General features: G+C 40.2%; 1 protein-coding gene and 3 non-coding genes across 4 annotated transcripts; 3 read left to right on the forward strand and 1 right to left on the reverse strand.

Annotated features, from left to right (window-relative positions):
- Positions 1 to 1439: 1439 nt before the first annotated feature.
- On the reverse strand, positions 1440 to 9858 carry verm (LDLa and CE4_CDA_like_1 domain-containing protein vermiform). The gene is made up of 6 exons (XM_034319075.2): positions 9712 to 9858; positions 7934 to 8066; positions 7084 to 7214; positions 3511 to 3660; positions 2448 to 3370; positions 1440 to 1947 (listed from the first exon to the last, which is right to left on the reverse strand). Exons 1-6 carry the CDS (start codon positions 9788 to 9790, stop codon positions 1711 to 1713), a joined length of 1653 nt encoding a protein of 550 aa, XP_034174966.1. The 5' UTR covers positions 9791 to 9858; the 3' UTR covers positions 1440 to 1710.
- Positions 9859 to 20516: 10658 nt separating this feature from the next.
- On the forward strand, positions 20517 to 20614 carry TRNAY-GUA (transfer RNA tyrosine (anticodon GUA)). Its single transcript has 2 exons — positions 20517 to 20553; positions 20579 to 20614. It is a non-coding gene; the product is annotated as a tRNA-Tyr (tRNA).
- Positions 20615 to 20717: 103 nt separating this feature from the next.
- On the forward strand, positions 20718 to 20814 carry TRNAY-GUA (transfer RNA tyrosine (anticodon GUA)). Its single transcript has 2 exons — positions 20718 to 20754; positions 20779 to 20814. It is a non-coding gene; the product is annotated as a tRNA-Tyr (tRNA).
- Positions 20815 to 21091: 277 nt separating this feature from the next.
- Positions 21092 to 21185, forward strand: TRNAY-GUA (transfer RNA tyrosine (anticodon GUA)). Its single transcript has 2 exons — positions 21092 to 21128; positions 21150 to 21185. It is a non-coding gene; the product is annotated as a tRNA-Tyr (tRNA).
- The last annotated feature ends 1768 nt before the right edge of the window (positions 21186 to 22953 follow it).

Here is a 22953-nt window from a genome sequence, read left to right on the forward strand (position 1 = left end):
ATTTTTTAGCATAGATGATTAATCTCATCGGCGCGTCCACTCTGAGATTAATTATTCATTCCGACGTTTTATGTTCAAGAAATAATTCTTATATTAGGTATATTTTGAAAAATAGCATTTGAAGTCTCGTCCTTGAAGTCTACCGGACTGGAAGAAAGTGCAAGGAATTTTGTCGACAGATGAGCTAGGACTCACGATTGAAAAGGAATGTCGTCCGAAATCGAAAGGAGCCTCCAGGCTACAAATTAGTAAGGAAACGAATCAGCAATGACATTTTACGACCTTAAGGCTGGCGCCTATCGTTGACTTTCAAGGCTGCGAAGTAACAACACCTGAATAATGAATCCTGTTCACAGGATTAACACGTTCCTTCGTTCGAAAGTTTTCGAAATTTACTTGTACACGTTTTTGAAAGTTCTTCGCTCCTCCTTTTCTTTTTTTTTTTCCTTTTCTGATTGCGTTGACAGCTTGAAAGTGCAAAGGGCAGAAAAAGAGAATATTATATGGTTACAAAACATATGACATTTCTTAGTTTCTCTCACTTTGAAGATATGACAAAGAATACAAAGCAATTAAATTTAATATTTTATCGATTAATAAATGCTGCTTTCAAGCTTATCATGGTGATTGTTACCATAAAATTTTAATTATCATAAATATTGTATTAATTTTGTAAGGTAACAAGGGAAAAGTTTAAGTCGAAAAATGGAACAGTCACATTCTGAATAATTGTGTAATTAAAGTTTCAAGGAAAGGATGAATGAAAACTGACGACCTTTATTAATTTTTCGTAAAACGTTTATTGCGAAACACCTTAATAAGGACTTTCTAAAAAAAAACATTATTCTTAATTACTCTCACGCGTCTCTTATGCGCTAACATAAATCATAAGGTGTGTGTTTGTGAACGGCGATCGTCGAAGGGACGCAATCGATCGATCCTTCTTCAGGATATCTGCATACGAGCCGCAGAAGAAAGGGATAAGGATCAGCAGGGCAAGGACACGGTGTTTATGTACAAGTTGAATCAATTTGTAAAGGACTCGTCCCCCTTTCACCGTGGAGGACCGATATTCGCCCGTAGAAAACGTTTCGCGAACAGAATCCTGCGACGTCGTTAACATTCTTCTGCGACAAACATTCCTTCAGATATTATACATTCTATTCTCTACTCGCAGTAATTCATTCTCGATAGTATCACAAATGTTTTTCTTTCCAATTCTGCAACAGCTTATTCGTGAATATTCAACATTGTACAATATGAAACGTAGAAACGTTCATTGAGGAGGTCACCATTTTTAATTACACAATCTATCGATCCTTAATGTTCTTAATTAATTAACAGACTTATCAATATTTGAGTATTTCTTTTAACGAACATATATTATTCATATATGAATATTAAAATATTTTTTATTTTTACAAACAAATTTTTCTCCCCACAGTGAACGTGTCACTGATCATTGATGTTCAAATTATTTATGTATAAATTCGAAATATTAATTTTCAATCTCTAATGTTACTTCAATTTTGAACAGGCTTATCAAGATTCGAGTCAGTCTGGAAAGTGTTTATTGTTTTTTGTTCGCGAAACGTTCATTCAGACGCGACATTTGGGCGCGTTCTCTTCAAGCAAATCGCATCTCGATCACCAGGATCGTTTCCTTGAAGACACGCGCCTTTCGATCGACAGATTTCTCTGATGGATCGCTCATTTCTTGTTCGCGGTGAAACCGTCACCGGTTGGGTCTAACAACCACGGGTAATAATTCGGGCACTCCATGCAGGTGAACAGACGAAGGGTTTCACCGGGAAGTTCTCTGGTGGTCAAGGGACATGCATTGGGAAGGGAACAGTAGGGTTGTCCCTTCTCGTCGCAAGTCTCTTTCCAATCCTGGAAATCTCTGAGGGCTGACAATTCCGTCGGCGTCTGCATCCACTTAATCACCTGTAAGTAGAACAAGAACGCGTCTGGTCAGACATTGATCGCCGCCTCGAATTCTGAATAATCGAACAGTCGAAAGGGAAATATTAAAGAAAATTCTGAATAATTTATTATATTAATTTTTCAAGGTTGAAGAAGTATTAGAAGGCGAGCAATTTCTGTTGAATCACGAGCTAATCGAGAAAGCTTACTAATACACAGAGAAAATTGCTTGGTATCGTGCAGTTAAATTGAAAACGAAAAATGAATCGACGCGACAGGAAATAAAAAAGAGTCTGACGCTTGATGGAACGCGAACGAGAAACGTCGTGATGCAGCGAGATTGAAAACGAGAGATAAATTGAAATAAGGCGGTGGTTTATGAATCAGAAACCTAAAAAATTAATTCTTTTTTCTTCAGATAAGAACGAAAAGCATCGAAGTGCTACAATATCAACAATTTTTTAAACTTACTGAAATAGAACATTAATTTGTTGCAGCAAAATTTCTCGCAAATCACTCACCTGGACCATGGTAACGAAATAAACGTCACTTCTGGCAAGCATCTCCTCGATAAACTTGATCAGCTCCTCCCTGTACTCCTTCTTGCTCTTCAACCAGGAAGCATGGAAATGCAGACCTAACGGGGCTCTGTTGCTGTTGAAGTGCCTGTTGAAATTATGTCTCAGCAATCTGGCAAACTGTTCACCGGTCTGTATGTTGGAACAGGAGTCGACCATGTGACAACCAGGTAAAGATTCATCGAAGGTCGGGTCGTCCCTTCTGTCCAATTCGTTCATAACCATTTCCCAGACCGGGTGAGACCTGGACGGACAGTTTCCACCGTTTCCGTTGCACTTGTGCGGCATCCTGAAGTAGAGAGTGTACGGCCAGATGGGTACACGTCCAAGGGACGCGGTGATGGAGGCGTCGTAGACGAAGAATTGGTCGGCCATCATCTCGAACTGCTTGTTACCACCGACGCGAAGGTAAGGAGCTCTCATTCCGATGATGGAACCGTCGGTGATGTTGGCGAAACGTTCGATGATCAGTCTAGCACCAGCCATCTCAGCCAACCAATCGTCGTAGGTACCCTGGGTCCAGTATTGAGGATCGTCTTTGTGGGTCAGTGAGAACACAGCTATCTCGTGTCCTCTTCTGTGCAGGTCCTGGACAGCCGAGTAGTTGGTGTACTTGTGGGAGACGAAGAAGGTACCCCTGATTTGACAGCTGTTGGGATTCTGACGCTGACCGTTGAAGATCTCTTCGTACAGGTCGATGTTGTCCACGTTTACAGCACCGTTGAAAGTGATGGTGATCATCTGGGGCACCTGGGATGGCTCTATGTTGCCTGGTATCCTGGTACCGTCGGCTGAACAGTAGCAATCAGGTAAGACACACTGGGTTGGGTCGCAGTCCGGTGCTCGATTGGGATCCGTTTCCACGGCTGCGATTAGAGACAATGGGTAAGAAACGAGAAACGTTACATCCGAAACTGTACACCTATTTTGAGTCAGCCAGTAGACATTCCTCGGAACGAAAGGATTAACCGATTCAGTTTTGTTACAAAATACGATCACGACTTACTGCAAGCATTCTCGTCGGATTCGTCCTTGCAGTCCGGTTTACCGTTGCAGAAGAGCTCCTTGTCTACGCACTCGCCGTTACCGCACGACAATTTCCCCTCGGGGCAGACGGGTTCGTCGGTCCTCAGGATGGGCAAGACCTTACGCGGCTCTGTAAACGTAATCCTCGTTAACTAACCAGCCGAGCCTATACGTGTTTCCCCCAACGGTGTTTTACCACAGCTGCAAACTCTACTTTTACTTCGCCCAACTTTATATACAGGGATTGGTACACGTGCAGCGGCGTAGGGATACGTTTCTACGTGGATTCTGATCCTTCTAACCCTTTCGTTGCTATTACCGATCGAGAAATATCTTTTTCAACGCTGCTCAATAAACGAACACTCTGAGACTTACCTTTTCCCGTGATTTATCGAATTCATTGTAGATCACCGTGCAACGAAAGGGTTAAGAGTAACATACTTGTAACAAGAATAATCGATGGCCACGGTAAATAATCCTCCAGAAGGGGTTGCAGGCTGTTACTGTGCTAAATTAATGTCACCCAAGTCCAAAGCCAACTCAAATATTACTGTATCGAAGTAAATAGATGTTCTAGGGTCGTTTATGAGTTTGCTGTATTACCTCTGTGAAATCTAATATATGCACATAGGGCTTATTTACATGTGTAAGGGTCTATTTCGCGATTGTACATGTCTGATTAAAATTTGATTGATCGGTTATGAAATTTTTGAAAGGATCATCCTCTGCGCAGGATTTTCCCACGCCACTGCCTTTATCCGGCCCTTTACACCAACGAACCAGCCTTTTTATTCTTCGTACAAGGAAATTTTCCTGTGTTTCTCGTCGACCTGCGACCAGAGTGAAAACCGCGCAAGAATCAACGCGATGGGAACGAACAGAAACGAGAGATTTCTCTTCTCGTTTCGCAATCGATCAGACGGGAGAACAGTTTCAATAAAGACAAAGAAATATCCTCGATTAGTCTTGAACTTCGTTGGCTCGCAACGATTCGCACGCAAAATAATTGCTCGTGAAGACATTTGCAAATGAGAGAGTAGATGGTACAGTGATGGACTTTGCGAGAGGCGAGAACAGAAAAGGCGGTAGCAGAGAAATAAGAGAAGGAATGTATAACGGGTTCGGTCGTGACCCAGTGCCAGAGAAATAGAATCAAAGTGATCGAAGACGTACGCAGGTGAGAAAGAATGCTCCGATTTAATTCTACAAAATGGAAACCTACCAACGTGTTTATTAATTATTTCGAAAATTTTCTTCTTTCAGTATAATCTCTGTCTGACATCATGACGATATAAAAAAAAGTTTCCTTTAATGCATATTTCATGAAGCAACCTTACATCGAGTCTCCTCTCCCTCTACCTTGAAGATTACACAATATTAAAAATCCAGTTTTAGACTTTGTGCTACTATATTTAAGAAAAATCTGAAATCCTTCAAGAATAATTTTTAATTGAAGTAATTAAATCGGAGCAAGGATTTCCACGAGAGGCAACAAAAGAATTCGATGAAGACACACGACGATAGAGTTGATGTAAAATAAAAGAAAAAAAAAAATAAGGTAGGTAGAGATGCGAAACACTAATGAGTCGATGAAACAAGTAGGAGAGGCTAGCTTCTCTTGCAAAAGAGAATTAATGATCGAGCGCTAGTCGCGCGCGTGTTTCCAGCGGTAAAAGCGAACGAGCCGACTAAATAACGAGGAGCACTTGTAAAGGAGGCCAGATCGTCGAAGCGAAACCGATCTAGATGCAGAAAGAGATAGAAAAAAGTGGTAGAAGGAACGATAGAAAGAGAGAAAATGAGCAAGATCAGTGATCGAGAACGTGCTACCTCGTACCTGGAGCGATCGGGAACAGAAAGTAATCGTATGTGTTGGTATGTACAGGTATGTGTGTTCGCATGAATTCTTCTAAAGCTGAAAAGCCATTGCGTGCCAGAGCTGATTTCGATATACTATTAGCAACGTATTGAAGCATGGAACGACATTTCTCATAGAGAAACTTTGATCGTGTAATATGTCGAATATTTCATTTAGATCTTTTCTTAATCAAAGTCTTCAAATTCTACTTGTAATTCAGCTCGAATAATCATTAAGTTCTCGAAACAATGACTATGGCACGCGATGCATGATCATCGAATTAGCAAAGTGAAAAGCGCGTATTTTCACGGTGGTTAGTCGCACAAGGTGAATCGAGAAAAAAAGAGAAAGGACATTACTAACCCATACACTAGCAATAATAATTATTGAATTACACAGAATATCTCGATAACTAGATTCTTTATGGTAAAACGAATCGAAAAGTCCTTTACCGTTTTTCAATCGGTCGCTTCGTTTCCGAGATATAAGCTATTAAAGATTTGCTGTTGGACTTCCGGGGTGCCACATCGCGTGCGCCTGCGCGGAAGTCGAATACCCAATTTTTAAACGCTTATATCTCGAGAACGAAGCAACGGATTGAAAAATGGTAAAGGACTTTTCGATTTGTTTTTCAGACGCCTTGTACGTAAACTGATTAGAAAAAACAATCGTATGAATTTATATGTAACTGGACCATATTTATTTTAAACGAAGTGTGATTATTGAAACTTAAAAGGGAACAAGAAATTAGCTCATCTCAACCGGTGTGTGGGTTAAAAGGAACGACAAGTTGCACGAGCTTCTCGTCTCCGGGGCGTGTTCACTCGCATCGCTGGTACTTTCGCTCAAAATCGAAACCAGTCTTTCAGCCACGAATCGAAAGTGGCCAGACTGGAGATTACAGCGTCTCGAAAGTGACCCATGCACGCCTATGCATGTAAGTGTGCCTACGCGTGTAACGATGCATTTTCACTGAACAACTCTGATACGGCGAAAGATATATAAAGCTGAAATCATGGAATTGTAGAAAGTATTGGGAACTTGTTTATTTATTTTTTTAAAATTATCTTGTTCTATTTTTGTAAGTTTTGCCAGATTATTTGAGACTGTAAATTGGAGACGAGAAGTTTCGTGGGTGAATTTACGATAGTGCGTGATGGTAGTTGTGCTAGGTTAGTACCAGCTTGCGAATAGTGCGTGCTATGTTGCGAGTCTACGAAGGAACCGTGATCTTCCGTATCCTGGAAACGATCCTCCTCGCCATCCTCGAGGATTCGAGGAAAATGTTCCGAGGTCACGGTTCTTTCCACCGAGAATCTCCTTTTAAATTTTTAAACTAACATTTCTAATTAAGACGTTGATGGCGAATTAAATTCATGGTTCCAGTCATCAGTGACCCCCACGAAATTCAACGTGTTAATTATCAAGCGAAATTAATAAAAATCATTTCTCGATGGAAAAGACCGGAAACGGAGCGAGTCGCGTCGGTTCAGCCTGGTCGATACATCGACTTACTCTCGAGCTTGTCACAGTTGGTGACTTTGCCCTTCCAGTCGCAGGTCTGTTTGTCCAAGTCAAAGGCCAATCCGCTGGGGCACGTGATTTGCTTCAGGCCGGATTTCGTGCACCTGTTCGAATCGGACAGAAAGCAAACGGCTCTCCTTAGTTATGTTACGATCTATATGGTTCGCTTACTCTCGAGTTGTTCGCAGTTCTTCACGTTTGTTTTCCAGTCGCACGTTTGTCGTTCGATGTCGAACGCCAGGCCTGTTGGGCATCGGACGGTCGCCAACCTGGTCACGCCGATCTCGGTTGCTTTGTCGCATCTGAGATAAGTTTTTACCATTTGTTTCTTTTTTTCTATTTCTGGTGTACATATAGCGTTACACAACTTACACAACTTCCCTAGTATACATAGCGTATGATTTGTAATTATGTTTAGTGGACGTAGCTCATCATTTATATGAATAGTGTACAAAATTCATTATCAGTATAGAAAAATGCAATAACAATAAGACAATATTCAAGCAATTCAATTGAAACTTACGAATATCATCCAATCAGTCTGATATTTCTCTAAGTACTGAAAGATTACGACATTCTACGACAGGATTAATCAGTATTTCTGTTCGGAGGATATTTTTGCCCGATTGTCCTTGACGATGAAATACCTTGCTTGTTCAAGTGAGTCAGGATATTCCGTCTGTCGTCATCGGTTAGAAGGCGAGTCCTGTATCCGGTATCAGGCTCGCCTTGAACCTTCGAACGCGGAATTCGATCGTCATTGGTATCGAACTCACTTGCTTTTTTAATCCTTTCATTCTTCGACGTTAACTTCGAGAATCGATTACGGAACGTTATTTACGACGTCTTAGATTATCTTGATCGATCAGTAACAAATATTTTGCCGAAGTAAAAGTTTATTCCAAGAAGATGACGCGATGTTTTGTCGGACCTTGTTCGTTGGTCAACTTTCAATCGACGTATCGCGTTTGAAAACTCTTGAATGTATAATTTGCGACGATAATGATGATTAGAAAATTACCTCACGACATCGCGACAATCTCCTTCGACGCTCAACCGGAAGTACTCGTCCCCCGGCCTGTCCTGGCACAGCTCTTCTGCGTTCGCGTCGATTCCATCGGCTCCTTCGTCGTCTTGCGCTCTAATCTGCGTTCCTGAAAACAATTAAAAAAACAAGGATTCATTGAATGGAAGTAATAAGATACAATAGAGAATTGATTAGGAAATCGCTGGAAGGAAAGAAAGCAAAGAAACATTAACTCCTGTTTCCACCACCAAGAATTACGTACTTTCTATTGGCGATTACATAAACACGACTTCACAAGCGCAGCCTTTAACGTGACCATGCAAACAATCATTTTCTCTTTGTAAAAGGATCTTATATAAATTACAATTAACCCTTCTTCAAATTTCCAAATTAGTTTCATAGATAATTAAATGATGATTTGCTTTGAAATTTTTCCAAATTTCTAGGAATTCCATAATATTGCTTAGACAATTAATTAAATGGCAATTGTGAAAATTATTTTTAAAAAACAATGGTTAATGTTACATTCAACGTATCCAAATACTTGTAGACTAGTAAGATAGTTGATTAATCCTCGAAAGGAAACATTCTTCTGGTGGAACGAATGAAAAAAAATATAAGGAAAAAGATGGCAATGGAAGAAGGTGGCTGACATTTGGATAAAAAGGGCATAGGATCGTAGGTAGCACGAAGAAACCGTGGAAAATGTCGCGATCGTTCGAAACCACGATCTCTCGAGATCGTAGACCGAACAAGTTGGGGTCACTAAACCCTCGTAGAAGTAGAAAGTCTTGGAAATGTCAGGGCAAAGAGACGGGGATGGTGGGGAGGGAAGCGACAGTGGTTCTCTAAGGTGAATTCCGTTCTTCGACACTTCGTGACCGAGCGTGCCTTCTCGTTCGTGATCATCATCGTTTCCGGACGATCACGATGGCTATCTTTCGTTAAAACTTTCACGTTGTCTGCTAGCCTCGGGAAATTTTCTTTCAACCGATTGCCGATGATTTTTAATTAACCCGTCTGATTATATATTTTTCTCTGATCAAACGAAATAACTTCAATCTGAATAACACATTTTGTTTAGAACGAAATATTAAACGATTCGAAAGGGAATAGATTCGTATAAATAGAAGCATTGTCTTTGAATCGTCGCAGCTACTTTCGAGAAGCATTGAAATCACCAGAACTTTCATGGCGACCACACGTTCTTCGATCACTACTATTTCTTTCGAAGAAATTCAAATTCTATGCAAAATTTATCTCGAAAGTTACAATATCACACGACGCAAAAAGATACCTTCGTGTATCCGAAATTATTCCCTTAGAAAATTATAAAGAACCAAAGAAGTAGGATACAAAATACATCAAACAGTCATTAAGGCTCGAAAGTTCTCACGCAATACTCTTTGAACGTTGAAAACAGCTTTCACCATCAACGAGCGTTCGAAGAATCGCAAGAAGAAACTTGCAAAATTATAACACTTTAATTTCAATTTTTCTAATCAAGGATCGAAGGTATGGAAACTCTAAGAACTTGAGGCTTTTAATTAAAAAGAATTCTCATCAAAATTTTTAGTAAAAATGAAATTTTCTCCAGCGTTATTTAATCCTTGAAGGACAGATGAGACATTGACAATTTCAAATTTTAGTCAAAGTTTCATAAGTTTGGATTATAAATTGAACCAGGTACCGGCCATTCAAGGATTAATTTCACGATCTTCGGTGACGTGATTCGGGACGGAAACTAGGTGGTATCAGCGTAGCGTACTCACCGGCAAACAGAAATAAGGATCCAAGAAGGAACAGGAACTTCGGCGACATCGTGGTCGTCGTCGTCGTCGTCGCCGTCATCGTCGTCGTCAGGACAAAGAGTGTCTGGACAAGCCGCGCCCTCTCGCCCCTCTATATGTGCACCACCACTCCTTCCTCTTCGTCGAAGGACTTTCACCATCCGGATAGTGCTGCCATCTTTTCCACGTCGTAAAATGGCCATCCACCAGCTACCTTTTAGATCGTATTAAAATTAACCATTCAATGAATTCCATTTTGTTTTCGTTCTCTTCGACCTCAAAGAGATCAACGAAGAGGACCAGATTGGAGGTGATTAGGGATTTGGTAGCCCGAATCTTGAAGAGTGGGTACTTGCTCTACTTCCTATGGCGCTCGATCTTCTAAATGCTTAAAGATTTGCAAGTATTTTAAAATTACCTAAGCGACAAAAATAGGAAGAAATGTCCATATGAAAAAGAAGAGAAGAATAAATTTACTGAATCGTTTTTACCAGTAAAGATACCTAATAGAAAACACCTCAGACTTTCAAGGTCCTCGTTAAAAGAGCTCGTTGATCCAGTGAAAAGCCATCTCACGAGATTCTTTTTTATGGTATCCAAGGTATCGAAGACCAACAGTCGTTTCAAAGCGTTCTACGAAAAGAACGCTGGAGCTCGTAAAAGTTTCCGAAGAAAGTAGTATCGCGGACGATCACGATCAACTTTCCATGAAAATTCTTCGCGCAAAAATTCAGTCTATTCGCGGACCGTAAACCTTGAACTTTATCCTTTTATTTCCTTAATATTCTCCTGCTTTTATTTAGCTACAAATAATTGGCTGTTCGAAGAAGTTTCTTCTTCGCTCTTCAGTCTAAAGAATCAATTAAAAATACAATTTAATCTCCATCGCTCTTTCACTTAAATTAACATTCCACGAACATTGAAAAAGAGGTCGTTTAATGAAGAATTATTTCCGCGTCAGCCTTTTCAATGGCAATTCACCCAGAAGAATTTTTTATTTTAATAGCGAACAGAGAACAAAGGATCATCGATTGATACTCGTACATTTTGATCTTCCTATACGTTCACGAGATAATTGTGTCACAAAGGAATCTTTCATTTCCTGTTTCCATTTTATTTCATCTTTTTTTCTTACTACCATCCTGACAGTACAAGGATACATGAATTATTTACGGGCTTTTGAATTTACCAAGCAGAAATAATTCTCGTTTCTCTTTTATTCTTTTCATTCGAATCTCTTTAACCGGCACGTCAACGTTAACGTTTTTGCGCAAGAACGCGGTTTATTTCAGAGTTTGCAACGGGATGCACCCGACGGTGCTCAATAAATTTGCAGTTTACACGGTAAAAGGTTATCGACGTCGTTCCCGGTGAAAATAGCTTTTACTGGATGTACTATTGCTTTAGGGTACCCGTTGTGACACCGGTACAACGCTGAGGCGGTACGGGGAACGGAGGACTCCGCCAATGAAATTTTATTGGAAATTATTTATTTACAAGCATGGAAAAAAGGCATTCCGTATAAATAAATAATCGTACGTTTTACCGATGAAAATTTCACGTTGATTCTCGTCGATGACGTTCACCAGCGGTTTCTGTGAAAACGATGAAAAAATTCATGGCACGCATCGTTCCCAATAAAACAGAGACCATTGCGAAAGTAAAGCTTCGAGGATCGATCGAGCACATTCTCGTTTCCCTGCACCGTTGGCTTATGGTGCCCCGTGTTTCGTATTTTATCTCGGCACGTTTCTTCCACGAACAGGATTTACTGGGACATAATAAATTCCGAGATAACTCGAACCGTGTTGCAGATAATGGTTAATAACGACAACGTCCTCCTATGGTGATGATATCGCGAATAAAGCGACGAATAATACTGTCGTTAGGTGATAAAAAGGATCCTCTAATATCCTAGCTATAGAATGGAGGAGAAATAAATTATTTTCGTCCGAAATTAACACGCGTACCTCTCTATTTAAAATATCGCCCCTTTCATTGCGGTTTTTCGTCGGAATGAAAATTCAGTTGCACGTCGGTGTTGAAAGGAAATCGATGAGGCAATCAAGAGATTAAAAAGGAAGAAACACTCGGCGCAACCGTATAGCTCTATTCGTGAAATGTTCCACGGACTGGAATGCGTTGCTAACGCTAATGATGAAACACTTATATGCTAATCCCTCAAACGTCGAAGGAAATACACGGAGAAACGAGATACACGAAATACAAGCCACTAAACGAAATTACTATCATCAGTTAGAAGTGCACTTCTACGAATAGAATCGTATGATACATAAACAAGTCATTACCTAACTTGTTTCAACTTAAATGAGTTAAGATAGTTAAACGATGAAAAAGGAGAGAAATGTTGAGAAGAAATAAACAAAGAGCTAGTGATTCATGATCCCGCGAAAGGAACAAGTAGGATTTCCTATAAATCCAACAAAACTTCGTAACCACGCTCGGATTAAATAAGGAAATAACGATTTCCTGATCGTTAATCACGAAACACGTGTTCGATCGTACGTGTTTATAAAGGATAGTCTCGTTTACGCCGGAATAACGAGGGTAATGATCAATTTATTTCATCGTACCTAACCGTACCTTCTTTCCTATGACTTCAACATTAATTTCGATATGTGTGAAAAGGTAACAAAGAAAATTAATCGCGGATCCCATCGAATTGGAACTGAAATCAGGATTCATTAACAATTCTTTATCTTCTTTATATTAGTTGAGCAACAGTTGCATATATTAGATTTCTTGATACGGTAATATCGTTTCGAATCGCACAATACAGCCCTTGCATTGTGACGGGAACGAAGTTGTATCTCTATGGGAACGAGCAGTCAATATTATCGCGAAATATTACAGTCATTGTTACATTGTTTGCGATCGTCAGCCATTGTTACGCGGTTAGTTGAAATCATAAAACGGTACCATCACTGAATCAACGAGACAGGGGCTTACCGAGTATTTCGGAAGCAACGAGATGGAAACTGGTGTACGTTTCGAAGGGTCGAGGGAGGATTTGCGAATATTTTACGGCCGACGGACGAAGCGGTGAGAAGGAAGTTTGCAAATATTTTAAAGCGAGCTTTCCCACCGACTAGACGAGAAATAGCGAGTTCTAGGTCCGACGGAACGGGGACTTACAAATATTTTCGAACCGATGAGATGGGAACTTGAAAATATTCTAAAATGAACGTTTCAAACGGCTAGAAAAGAACTAGCGTGTATTTTAAAGCCGACCAAACGAGGATTTGGACGGAATATTTTATATTCCAGAGCGGGCGTTGTCATGAGTAGCGAATCCTTTAATTAATTGTAAGTAGATAATTGGATTGTTTCAAAATCAGTGTTCTTTAAGACAGTGGATTCAGGAGGATCCAATGGCATTTCTAAGCACACTCTAAGCCGAGTCCTTGACGAGATGCGCTGGTCGGGATGCCAACGGGGGCACACGTTCACCATAGAATAAATAACGGGGTGCTGGTGGAAACCAGTTTTCGTAGTTCACCATCTTGTGCGTGCAACGTGCCATCATCTTGGTGTCTTTTCATTTTTATTCTTCTCCTTGGTGACCTATGCAACCAGGCGCCAGATATTATTTCTGTTGTTCACTAAACGGTTGTATTCTTCTTTCAGGTTCCTTATAATCGATGGAATTCTACGGACAATATTTTTTTATCTGTAAAAATTTCTGTTCCTTTTTCCTCTATCAAGTATTGTAATTTATAAATGAATAATTTCGGAGGAGGAAGAGAAACTCAGCGAAATGGCGGCCGTCGAAAATATTCCAATAGACGAAAGTCGAATGGTATTTTCGTAGAATCGATCGGTTGTTAATCGGATTCCATCGAAGAGGAAAACGTAGAAAATACGAGAATCGAATGCTGAAGGTTAATACTGTTACGTAATCGGTTAGCACAGTGACCCACAGACCTTTTTACTCTTTGCTCTTTTCTTCTTCCTTCATGCTTTCTACAATCGCAACCTCTCCTTGAACCATCCTCGCACGTTTCTTCAAGGAATGCGTGGCTGTCTCCGATTCACGATCTCAATCAGTAAATCCGTGGATCACTGTTCGATCCTTACATAGCCTCGAGAGTAATATTCCCCGCTAGATTCGTTTTTTTAACGATCCCAAAATTCAGAACCGCGATTCTTATCAGCATATCTTTTCAAGTAAGGAAAAGGTGTTGATCTTTTCTTCTTCGATGATTAATAGAAGCTTCGAGCATCGTAAATCATGTGGACGAATGGCAGTTCGATGAATTCGAGGTTTCTTTTCTTCGAACTCCAACGGAAGGCTTTCGAAATTCTTCTCTGTACACGCTAGGAGCTTCGACGAATTTAGAAATTCATTTTTATTTATACGTCGCTTCTCGAAATTCGCTAGAAGGTTCTAATTTAATTTTGAAAGAATTTCCTGCGTTAAAAGGGACGGCAGTTTCGAGGGGGAACGGGAAAGTCGGTGGCACAACGCGAAACAAGAGAAGCGAAGAGAAGTTTCGAAATACGAGATGCGCATAATTATGCTCGCCTACTTAGGCTGCATCGGGAATGCAACGTAAGTTCTTCGATTTTTCTGGCACGCCTTTCGAACGGCCTTTGTGAACCCTGCTGCGACTGCCTTTTATGGCTCATAACACGCTCGTGTTCCTTCGTAATTCGCTATCCAAGTGCTTCTTCTCTTTTCCATCCATCGACACGATTCTCCTGCTAATCACTGTAATTGACATCGTCGTCTCTGTGACGAATAGGTAATTATCACCTCTCGATTTTTAAATCTCTTCGAATTTTTCTTTCATCTCTCGCTTCTCGCCACTCTCGATAGGATTCTTTTCTTTCCTCTTTATTCATCGCCTAAAAGGCTAGAAGCATTGAACGTTGATCGATCGAAGGAGACCAGTTTCACGATGCATTTCCTCTCGGCGCGCTTTGTTCGACGAGAAGCAAGCGATTCGAGGAAAGCGAGCAACAACATCGAGCCGATTTTCTCGCCATCGATGGCTCGCAATCGATACATCGATATTGCCTGACCGTGGCGGCGTGTGTTACGAGGAATAACGGAAGGCTGTTCCTGCAAGGTGAACCACCTTCCTTCCTTCGCATCCACGAGCTGCACGACGACGCGGTACGAACGTTTCAACGGAATTTCTCTTTCGATTCCCTTTCGGAGAATGCCAACCGAGACCCGGAGAAACGACTTCCATACAACTTTATCCGGTTATTTCCGTCGTCTGACTGCCAGCCGAGCGTTCCCCGTCGCGAAAAACATCCCTTCTGCCTCGTTTAACCTGTTCATCGAGGAAGACCAGGTGAATTCTCGAGGAAATTCTTACCTAGCCCGCTGTACATTCATTGTTAACTATCTTTCAACTACGAACATATAAAATTGAAAGATCCTACATTTATATGCTGAACGTGTACTTCAAACGCGGTTGTTTTCACTCCGACATCATTGCCAAGACAAACAAAGTGTGTTTAACATTCACTTGTAAATCTCTTTCACTATCTTTTCGATCTCTAACCTTCGAGACAGTGAAATCTCTACCTGAATGATACAACTTCACCGTAAACACTTTTGGCAATTGTCTGGACGGATCATCGACCGGTGAACAAATAACGTAGATTAAAATCCTTCCCAAATAGCACACCGTGAAAGTTACGAGTATATTTACGCGAACAATGTGAACATATTTCTCGAGTTTCGAAACAACTGTTTAGAAACTTCTCTTGAAAAATAATATGATGTATATTAGATTTTGATTAATTCATATTTGGATAATTTCTTCGTTTTCCTAGCGATCCATCAAACATATTAATGTTTAATGTCTCCCAGGTATGTACGTAAAAACAAACATTCTTTCTATGCTAGCTCCTCGCTGATTTTTCATTATTCTTTTCTTACAGAGCCTCGCGTGGGACGTCGCTGCAAGGTAAACCACCTTTCCTCTTACCAACGGGGATGAGCGTTTTATAACTTACTTTTAACTGGAATCCAGGTAATTAAACCCCGTTTGATCTTTGGTCAGAATTTGTAATTTGTATACGAGAAACATACTTACGCGACATGTCATGGCGAATTCCGTTATTCTTCCATTTTACTTATTATCTTCGAAGGATGTTGCAAAAGGGTTCGTTTAATCGGTATTAACGACATCTAGGTGACATCCAGCGTGTCCCAAATGAAATTTCGTTGTTCCATAACAGAAGTATTGGCTAAGGTGAAACGATGGACGATGACCCGTCCATGGTCAAGGTGAAAATCACGTCGTTGTCGTTGAGTTGCGTCGTTCATACGAAAGAACCCTCTTCCGGCACGTGATTCGAATTAAATCTAACCCGTTCTTTGATCTATGATCCACGATCTAACCCGGTTAACGGGATCCTTCTCCCGATTAATTTAAATATCTTCGAAAACATTCGAAACCAGACCCAAGCGTTCTATCGTTGGCAGTTGACAAATTTCACTGTCTAATTTTGAGTTAAATTAAATGTTGATTAAATTCTTTGAATTTCAGTAGATGTTGAGATTCCTCTTCTTTAGTAATGATTCGTTGTTTTCACTTGCTAGGAGATTTCTCTTTTTAATTCTTCTAACGTCAGTTACAATAAAATTTTGCAAATGAATTGAAAGCAGATCGACGCGACACGATGATTTCTATGACAACCAGGACACACTGATTTCACATGAAATAATTCTAACGTCGTCCGTTGGAAATGGACAGTTTCTCGACCATTTTATTCTCGTTTTGCCACCGTTGTGAATGTTTAATTCGAGGCACGAGTGTCGTACTCGATTCGCCATGCCGTGTATCCTGTGACAAGACAAAGAAAAAGCACTTTTAAAGTCATGGCCACGTTACCTCGAAAAAGAACCATTTCACGAGTCCCAGCACGATCTGTTCCTGTTTTGCTGGCAATATTTGCCGACGCGTCTGTCATTCCGATTCATTTGACGCGATTCCGATGTATCCATTCCCTTTTCGTTTCTCTGACCATTGAAACACTGTCCGATATTCGATGGCGTTTTTCAGATTCAATTTCAAAGTTCCCATGTTCAATAGAATCCTCAGGAGAGCACTTGTTATCCTACATTTTTTGCCTCCAATAAAGCCAATCTATTTTTCCATAAACATAAAAAATCCATAATTATTTCACATAAAATGTTACATCATTTCAAAAGGTTATCGTCGTTTTGAATGTCAAATCCAAAAAGAAATTGCTGTCTATAGGGGGAAGGTCGATCGTGGACGAAGGTATACATATAATCGATACCTTCCAGTTTTCGCTTAAATAAATCGAAATGGTAATGATTGCAAATTTCGCCCGGCTGCTCTTTCATCCCGAACGAGTCGCCTCGTCAAACAGTGAACGAAACTGTGATGCAAAACTTTTATCTTTATACACACGCTCGCAATTATCGGCCAGCGAGAAAGCCCTCTCTTTCGGTTCATTTGCATTTCAAACACAGGATACGAAGTTACTCGGAACGATTTTTTTTCTTCCAAGTATCATGTCTAGATTGATTTGCAGCCTTTTTAATTCATTAATGTATTTATGTAAATTAGCAGCATCCGATGAAATATTATTAAAAATTCTTGGGATCGTTATTGGCATTTATTGTAGAATCACAGGTGTAGTTAATGAAATCTTTTATTCAAATTATTTTCGACATACCGTTGCACGGTTTCTGAGATCTTTCATCTATTGCGAGTGCACCGGAACACGTTGCAAAACCCATAGGTACGGGGTCATTCTCATGGTTTAAGGATGCAAGCGGATCCGTGGACGGATAATCTAGCAACGAAGCGGATTTCCAACCGCCTCGTCCCTGGATTACATGACGTTTGACGGCGAAAGTTAGTCACGGATGGCCCCAGGGTGCTGTGCACCTCGCAGAGCTCTTGTCTCCCGACCTCATCCGCGGGATGAACCGACAGCGTGAATCTAGAATATTAAACGAACAACGATGGTGTGGTCGATGCTATCTGCGGTCGCTGCTATCCCGACGACATGGAGAATCTGGGACGTGTTCTGATTATCTGTCCGCTGATATTTCAAATTTTCGATAATTCATCTAAAGGTTAAAAATAATATTTATTTCCCGAAGAAATATTATTCTTAAAAGGGAGATTTTTAGTGAAAGTGTCCTTGATTCTTCATAATGTTTGTATCATATAATTAATTGTAATTATCTGAGGGTGTGATAAGCTTCTGACTCGACGTGGCTTCTCGTTATCAACAAGGTTATATTTCGTGGCCCCGGTGAAAGCGATGATAAATTTCAGTGAACACGATAACCAGATCGTTCTTCGACTTTTTTTGGATTTTAGTTCGTTATCTAAAATCGACTGACACGTTGAGTGCTATCATCTAATGATTAAAAAATGAACATTAATTGCCTAGAATTGTCATTCTCCTTATGCTGATCAACGTGTTAAGGATCGAACGAATTTACGTTGTTTCCGTTCGAGACTTTCACGGTAAGAAAAGTTACGCAATTGATCATCCAATCTTCGATTTATGTAGGAATTAGAAAATTATGCGTTTCACGATGGGTGGTATCTAAGATTCATCGACGGATAACGAGAAGAAGTGTCGTAACTCGTGTGGGTGTCCAGTTACACCTTTATAAGCAACAGGTAAATATAAGGAAAGGACGATGGTTATTCGAAGAAGAGTTGAAAGTTGAAAGCGACACCCAAGTCATCTTGAGTGCAACGTTCGTTCGAGTGATTTTGAAAGAACATCTTGGGTACTAATGGCCCTCAACGTTACCGGACCAGGAACTTGATTCACTTTCTTGCGAAATATAATTCAACAAGCCAACAGCTCATTAGTTAAAAAAAAATTTCCTGTATTTCATCAGAGTCTGACAAAAAATTTCATGCTCTGAATCAAGGTTTCAATCACCATACATAAGGTAAACGAGTTGAAACCCATAGAATGAAAAGAAAAAAACAATATCCTTCGAAGTGGCTCGAAGGGAAAGTCGACGACCCGAAGAACCCATCGTCCATAAAATCAGAACGAGCGATCCAGACCGAGTCGATCGTCGATGAAAAACCTTCTGACCCATTTTCGACCCTGTTTCTGTCGATTCTGACCGCTCTCGAATTCGTGTTGCATTGTCCTCGAGTTATGCACCACGCCTCTTTCAAACACCCACGTACATTCTTCTGTCTCTTGTCGCTATGAAACCTATCTATCAACGAACGCGAGTCGTTCTTGAATTTTGACGATGTTTCCGGCGGAGACGAGGTCGTCCTTAGTCGAGGACAGCCTTGATATGGACAGACGTAAGGTGCTGTCCTCGAAATACCTTCACTGTCAGGATCATGGAGAGACCAGAAGAAGGACAATGCAATTCTGGCAGAATTTTCTTTACGTAGTAGGATTTTTTATTAGTCTCTTTTAACTACGAAGGTTGAAAGAATGGAGATTGTCGCAGGAAGTGGTGTAATTATGTTTCATTGGAAATTTCAAATATGCGACAGGATAAATGAAATGCTTGTGAATGCGATAATGTACTGGGTGGAAATGAAAAATTAGCATAGATTACTGGATTCTTGGGCTTTTGAATCCTTGGACTCTTGGAGTCGTGGATCCTTGAATTCTTGGGCTCCTGGATCCTTGGATCCTTGGGCTCCAAGATTTTTGGATATTTGGATATTTCGATTCTTAAACTCTTGAAGCCTTAAAAACTTGGAGCCTTACACTCTTGGAATCATGAATCCTAGGATTTTTGGATCCTAGAATCCTCGAATTCTTCGATTCCTGGATTTTAAGGAAAATGATTTCGACACAGCAGTAACGATTCATATTAAAATAATGCTACCAAATTGAGTTATTCAAGTTTCTCTTCGTCGCGTCAAGGTGCTCTAATTTCTAGAATCAACCAGCGGAATAATGTAACTAAAGTGTGTCAGTGATGAAACTCTTCATGCATTTACAGCTCTAACATTTCCGAGGCGTTACAAACACAATTTTCCACAATTTCAATTCAAAGAAAGAACCTTTACTTTGATCTATCTTTAGCAATGAATTTTCCCAACTTCATTGACATACTCAGAGAATTACGAGGAAGTAATTCTGAGAATTTTCATTTTCCCAACCACCCTACTCACTCACATTTATCATTGTGCAGACCGCGTGATCGTTAGGCAGTTTTTCAACGTGGATCTGCGCAATCGTTTTCCGTTTACTGACTCGTATCGATCGACTACTGTTTCGTGTGATTTATTCCTCGTTAAAACTAGGCGGGCTGAGAATTTTTACTCGGCCATCCGTAACGATCCCGTAATACCGGTAGCGCTACCACGCGGTTTATTACTATGCGTTACGTCTTTCCAGTTACATTGAAAGCGTCTAAGAAACGCCACAAATTTCCGGTCTGCTTGTATTTCACTCGAGCCAGACGCGGTTCTCTCCGCCGAACTGTACCGATTTATGATTGCGAAATATCGTTGACGAGTTTAATGGAATAGATAGAAAATCATACAAATCTATAAGTTTAGATACTTAGAATATGACAGAGTCGCCATGGAAATATAAATAAGCTTTTAAAATTGAAATTTATAGAAAATATCGAGTATTCGTGATAAGATAGCAAGGTAGTACGATTGTTCGATCTCGTCTGTTGTAAAAGACATTCATAGGTCAAATCCGGCTGGACTTTTTCTTTTAAACCATCAGCCTCCTTTCTCTTTGACGCTTCAGTAGCAAAAGATTTATTTGATTTACTGTAGCATCCTCGTCGGAGCAACGATCACGGACCTTCGATAGCTCAGTTGGTAGAGCGGTGGACTGTAGTTGTTTGTGCTCTTTCAGAAAAGATATCCATAGGTCGCTGGTTCGAATCCGGCTCGAAGGAATATTTTTATCAAAATTCATCGATAATACTCTGCTTCTTCTTTAATCACACGCTTGAATGAAAATTCTATTACAATTGGGGCTGAAGGGGTGCTGTACATACCCCTTCGATAGCTCAGTTGGTAGAGCGGTGGACTGTAGTTGTAAATGAAAGGGAGAATGGACATCCATAGGTCGCTGGTTCAAATCCGGCTCGAAGGAATATTTTTGTCAATAATACCTTGAATTGTCTTGAAATTACACTTGCAAATTAGGTACTTTATTGGGTGGTATCATTTTTGTTATTGAACATAGATGTTGAATGATTTTTGGGGGAATATAACATATTTTATATTTTTTTCAATGCCAAGAGTTTTATGCGATCTTCCATAGCATTAGTTTATTATTAATAGTGCATTTTAATGGATAAATTAATAAAATTGTTTGAAATATAGTATATGGAACATATCTGTGACATTTAGAAAAGGTTTGGTACAATCCTTCGATAGCTCAGTTGGTAGAGCGGTGGACTGTAGAGGTTACGTATTACGGAAGATATCCATAGGTCGCTGGTTCGAATCCGGCTCGAAGGAAATTTTTTTTTTTTTTTCACAAATAAACAATTTATTTCTTTATTTTATATTTCATCATCTTTTTATCTACTAATACTAATCACTCTTTAATAATTTCTTTCATTTTATTCAAGCACTGACGTGTAATACTGTAAGTCATGAAAGTATTCAAAGAATGTTTTTTAAATTAGAATGTTGAAAGGGGATTCAGTGTTTTATTAACAAACATAATGGAAATTTATGTCGCAATGTAAAATTGTAGTTGCAGCGAATGATATAAGTGAAACTCTCCCAGCTATCAAGATATTACAAACTGGCGTCGATCGTACACCATAGTTGGTCCATGGTAGGAGAAGTTCAATTAACACCTGCCCGCGCGAAAGGAGACAAATAATCGCAGTCATGGTATTTGGCTTCCGTCGCCCACTGACCTAATAGCAGTCAATTTCACCGACTTCCATTTCTTCAAAGGTGCGTCGCAAAAGTCTTCGACGTGAAATTCCATCGATATCGGTATCGTTGACTTTCAAATGACGATGACCAGCGACGAGTAGGCGAGAAAATTTGTTCAATAGAAAAATGATATCTGTAATTTCATTCAGAAAGACGGTTACAACGAAAGAGTTAAATAAACAGATGTTTATCGACGTGAAATTCGATGTTTCAGGGCCAGGCTGACACTGACACTGTCGTTGTGTCCGTGAATCACGAACACCTTGTTCGATATTGATCAGATAAGATAGCATTGGTACAAATCCACGGAGAAATCGGGTCGATATTGAAATCGAATGGTTCAGAAGGGGAATCAGACTTCTTCAGATTTTCACTCTCTTAACGTTGGTGACGTTTTGAATATTCATATCTCCGCTTTCTTGACGTTCCGCTGATCCTCGTTCCTACTTTTCACTGAAAACATGGTAATTTTTTTCTGAACAACAATCTACAATTTCCAAGATAAAAATAAATAATGAAAAATTCCTTGCTTAACGTTATAACAAAAATTTATTCAGTTATTCGAGATTTTGTCGGACTGTGCGTTAGTTTACAGCCTTTTCTCGTTCGTTTCCCTAAACGACCATACCTTTCTGCAACTCGACCATGGCTGAGTACGTTAATGAGATTCCTGTATGATCCGACCGGTATCCTGTCGAAGGAGCCTTAGCCAGGGACGGCCTTGCCACAGCTTTCTCTACTTTCGCTTACGCGAGATTTTCAGCCTGTTACCGTGCCTGTTCTTCGCGCCATTTATCGCCTCGGCTCGCGTGCATTCCTCGAAGGGAGATCAATTTCGAGTGAATGAAAGAGGAAAAACATCGCTGATTATCGTTCACCGGGTATGGAAAATAATTAGTTACTACGGTAGCAATGATTTATTAACCGTGATAAGTATCTTGGCGAATTATATCGATGTTGGCCTGCGTTTCAAGTATCGCATTTTCCAAAGATTTATACGACCGAGATAGCGGAATTTAATTGCGACATTTACCGTTTCCCCCGTAACGCGTGGGTGCAAACGTTCGTTCGATGCGCTGTACATTCATTGATGAAATTCTTTATGCAGATACCGTGCGTTCCGTTTATCGATGAATAATGCTAATACGAGGAAAAAGAAGGCCTGTATTTGAAATACCGATTTGTTTAGACGTTCAATTATTTCCACGAATTCTCCGAATCTCCTTGGACTATTATTTTGAGGTATCTACCGTTCCTCGCAAGGTGCATTCTCGTCCGTTCATAAAGCGGTGTTTCTACGTTCAATTTCGGGATTCCACGGCTATCGTATGAAATA

The sequence above is a fragment of the Osmia lignaria genome, chromosome 13, assembly GCF_051020975.1.
Source record: "Osmia lignaria lignaria isolate PbOS001 chromosome 13, iyOsmLign1, whole genome shotgun sequence".
In the NCBI taxonomy this organism is placed as follows: domain Eukaryota; kingdom Metazoa; phylum Arthropoda; class Insecta; order Hymenoptera; family Megachilidae; genus Osmia; species Osmia lignaria.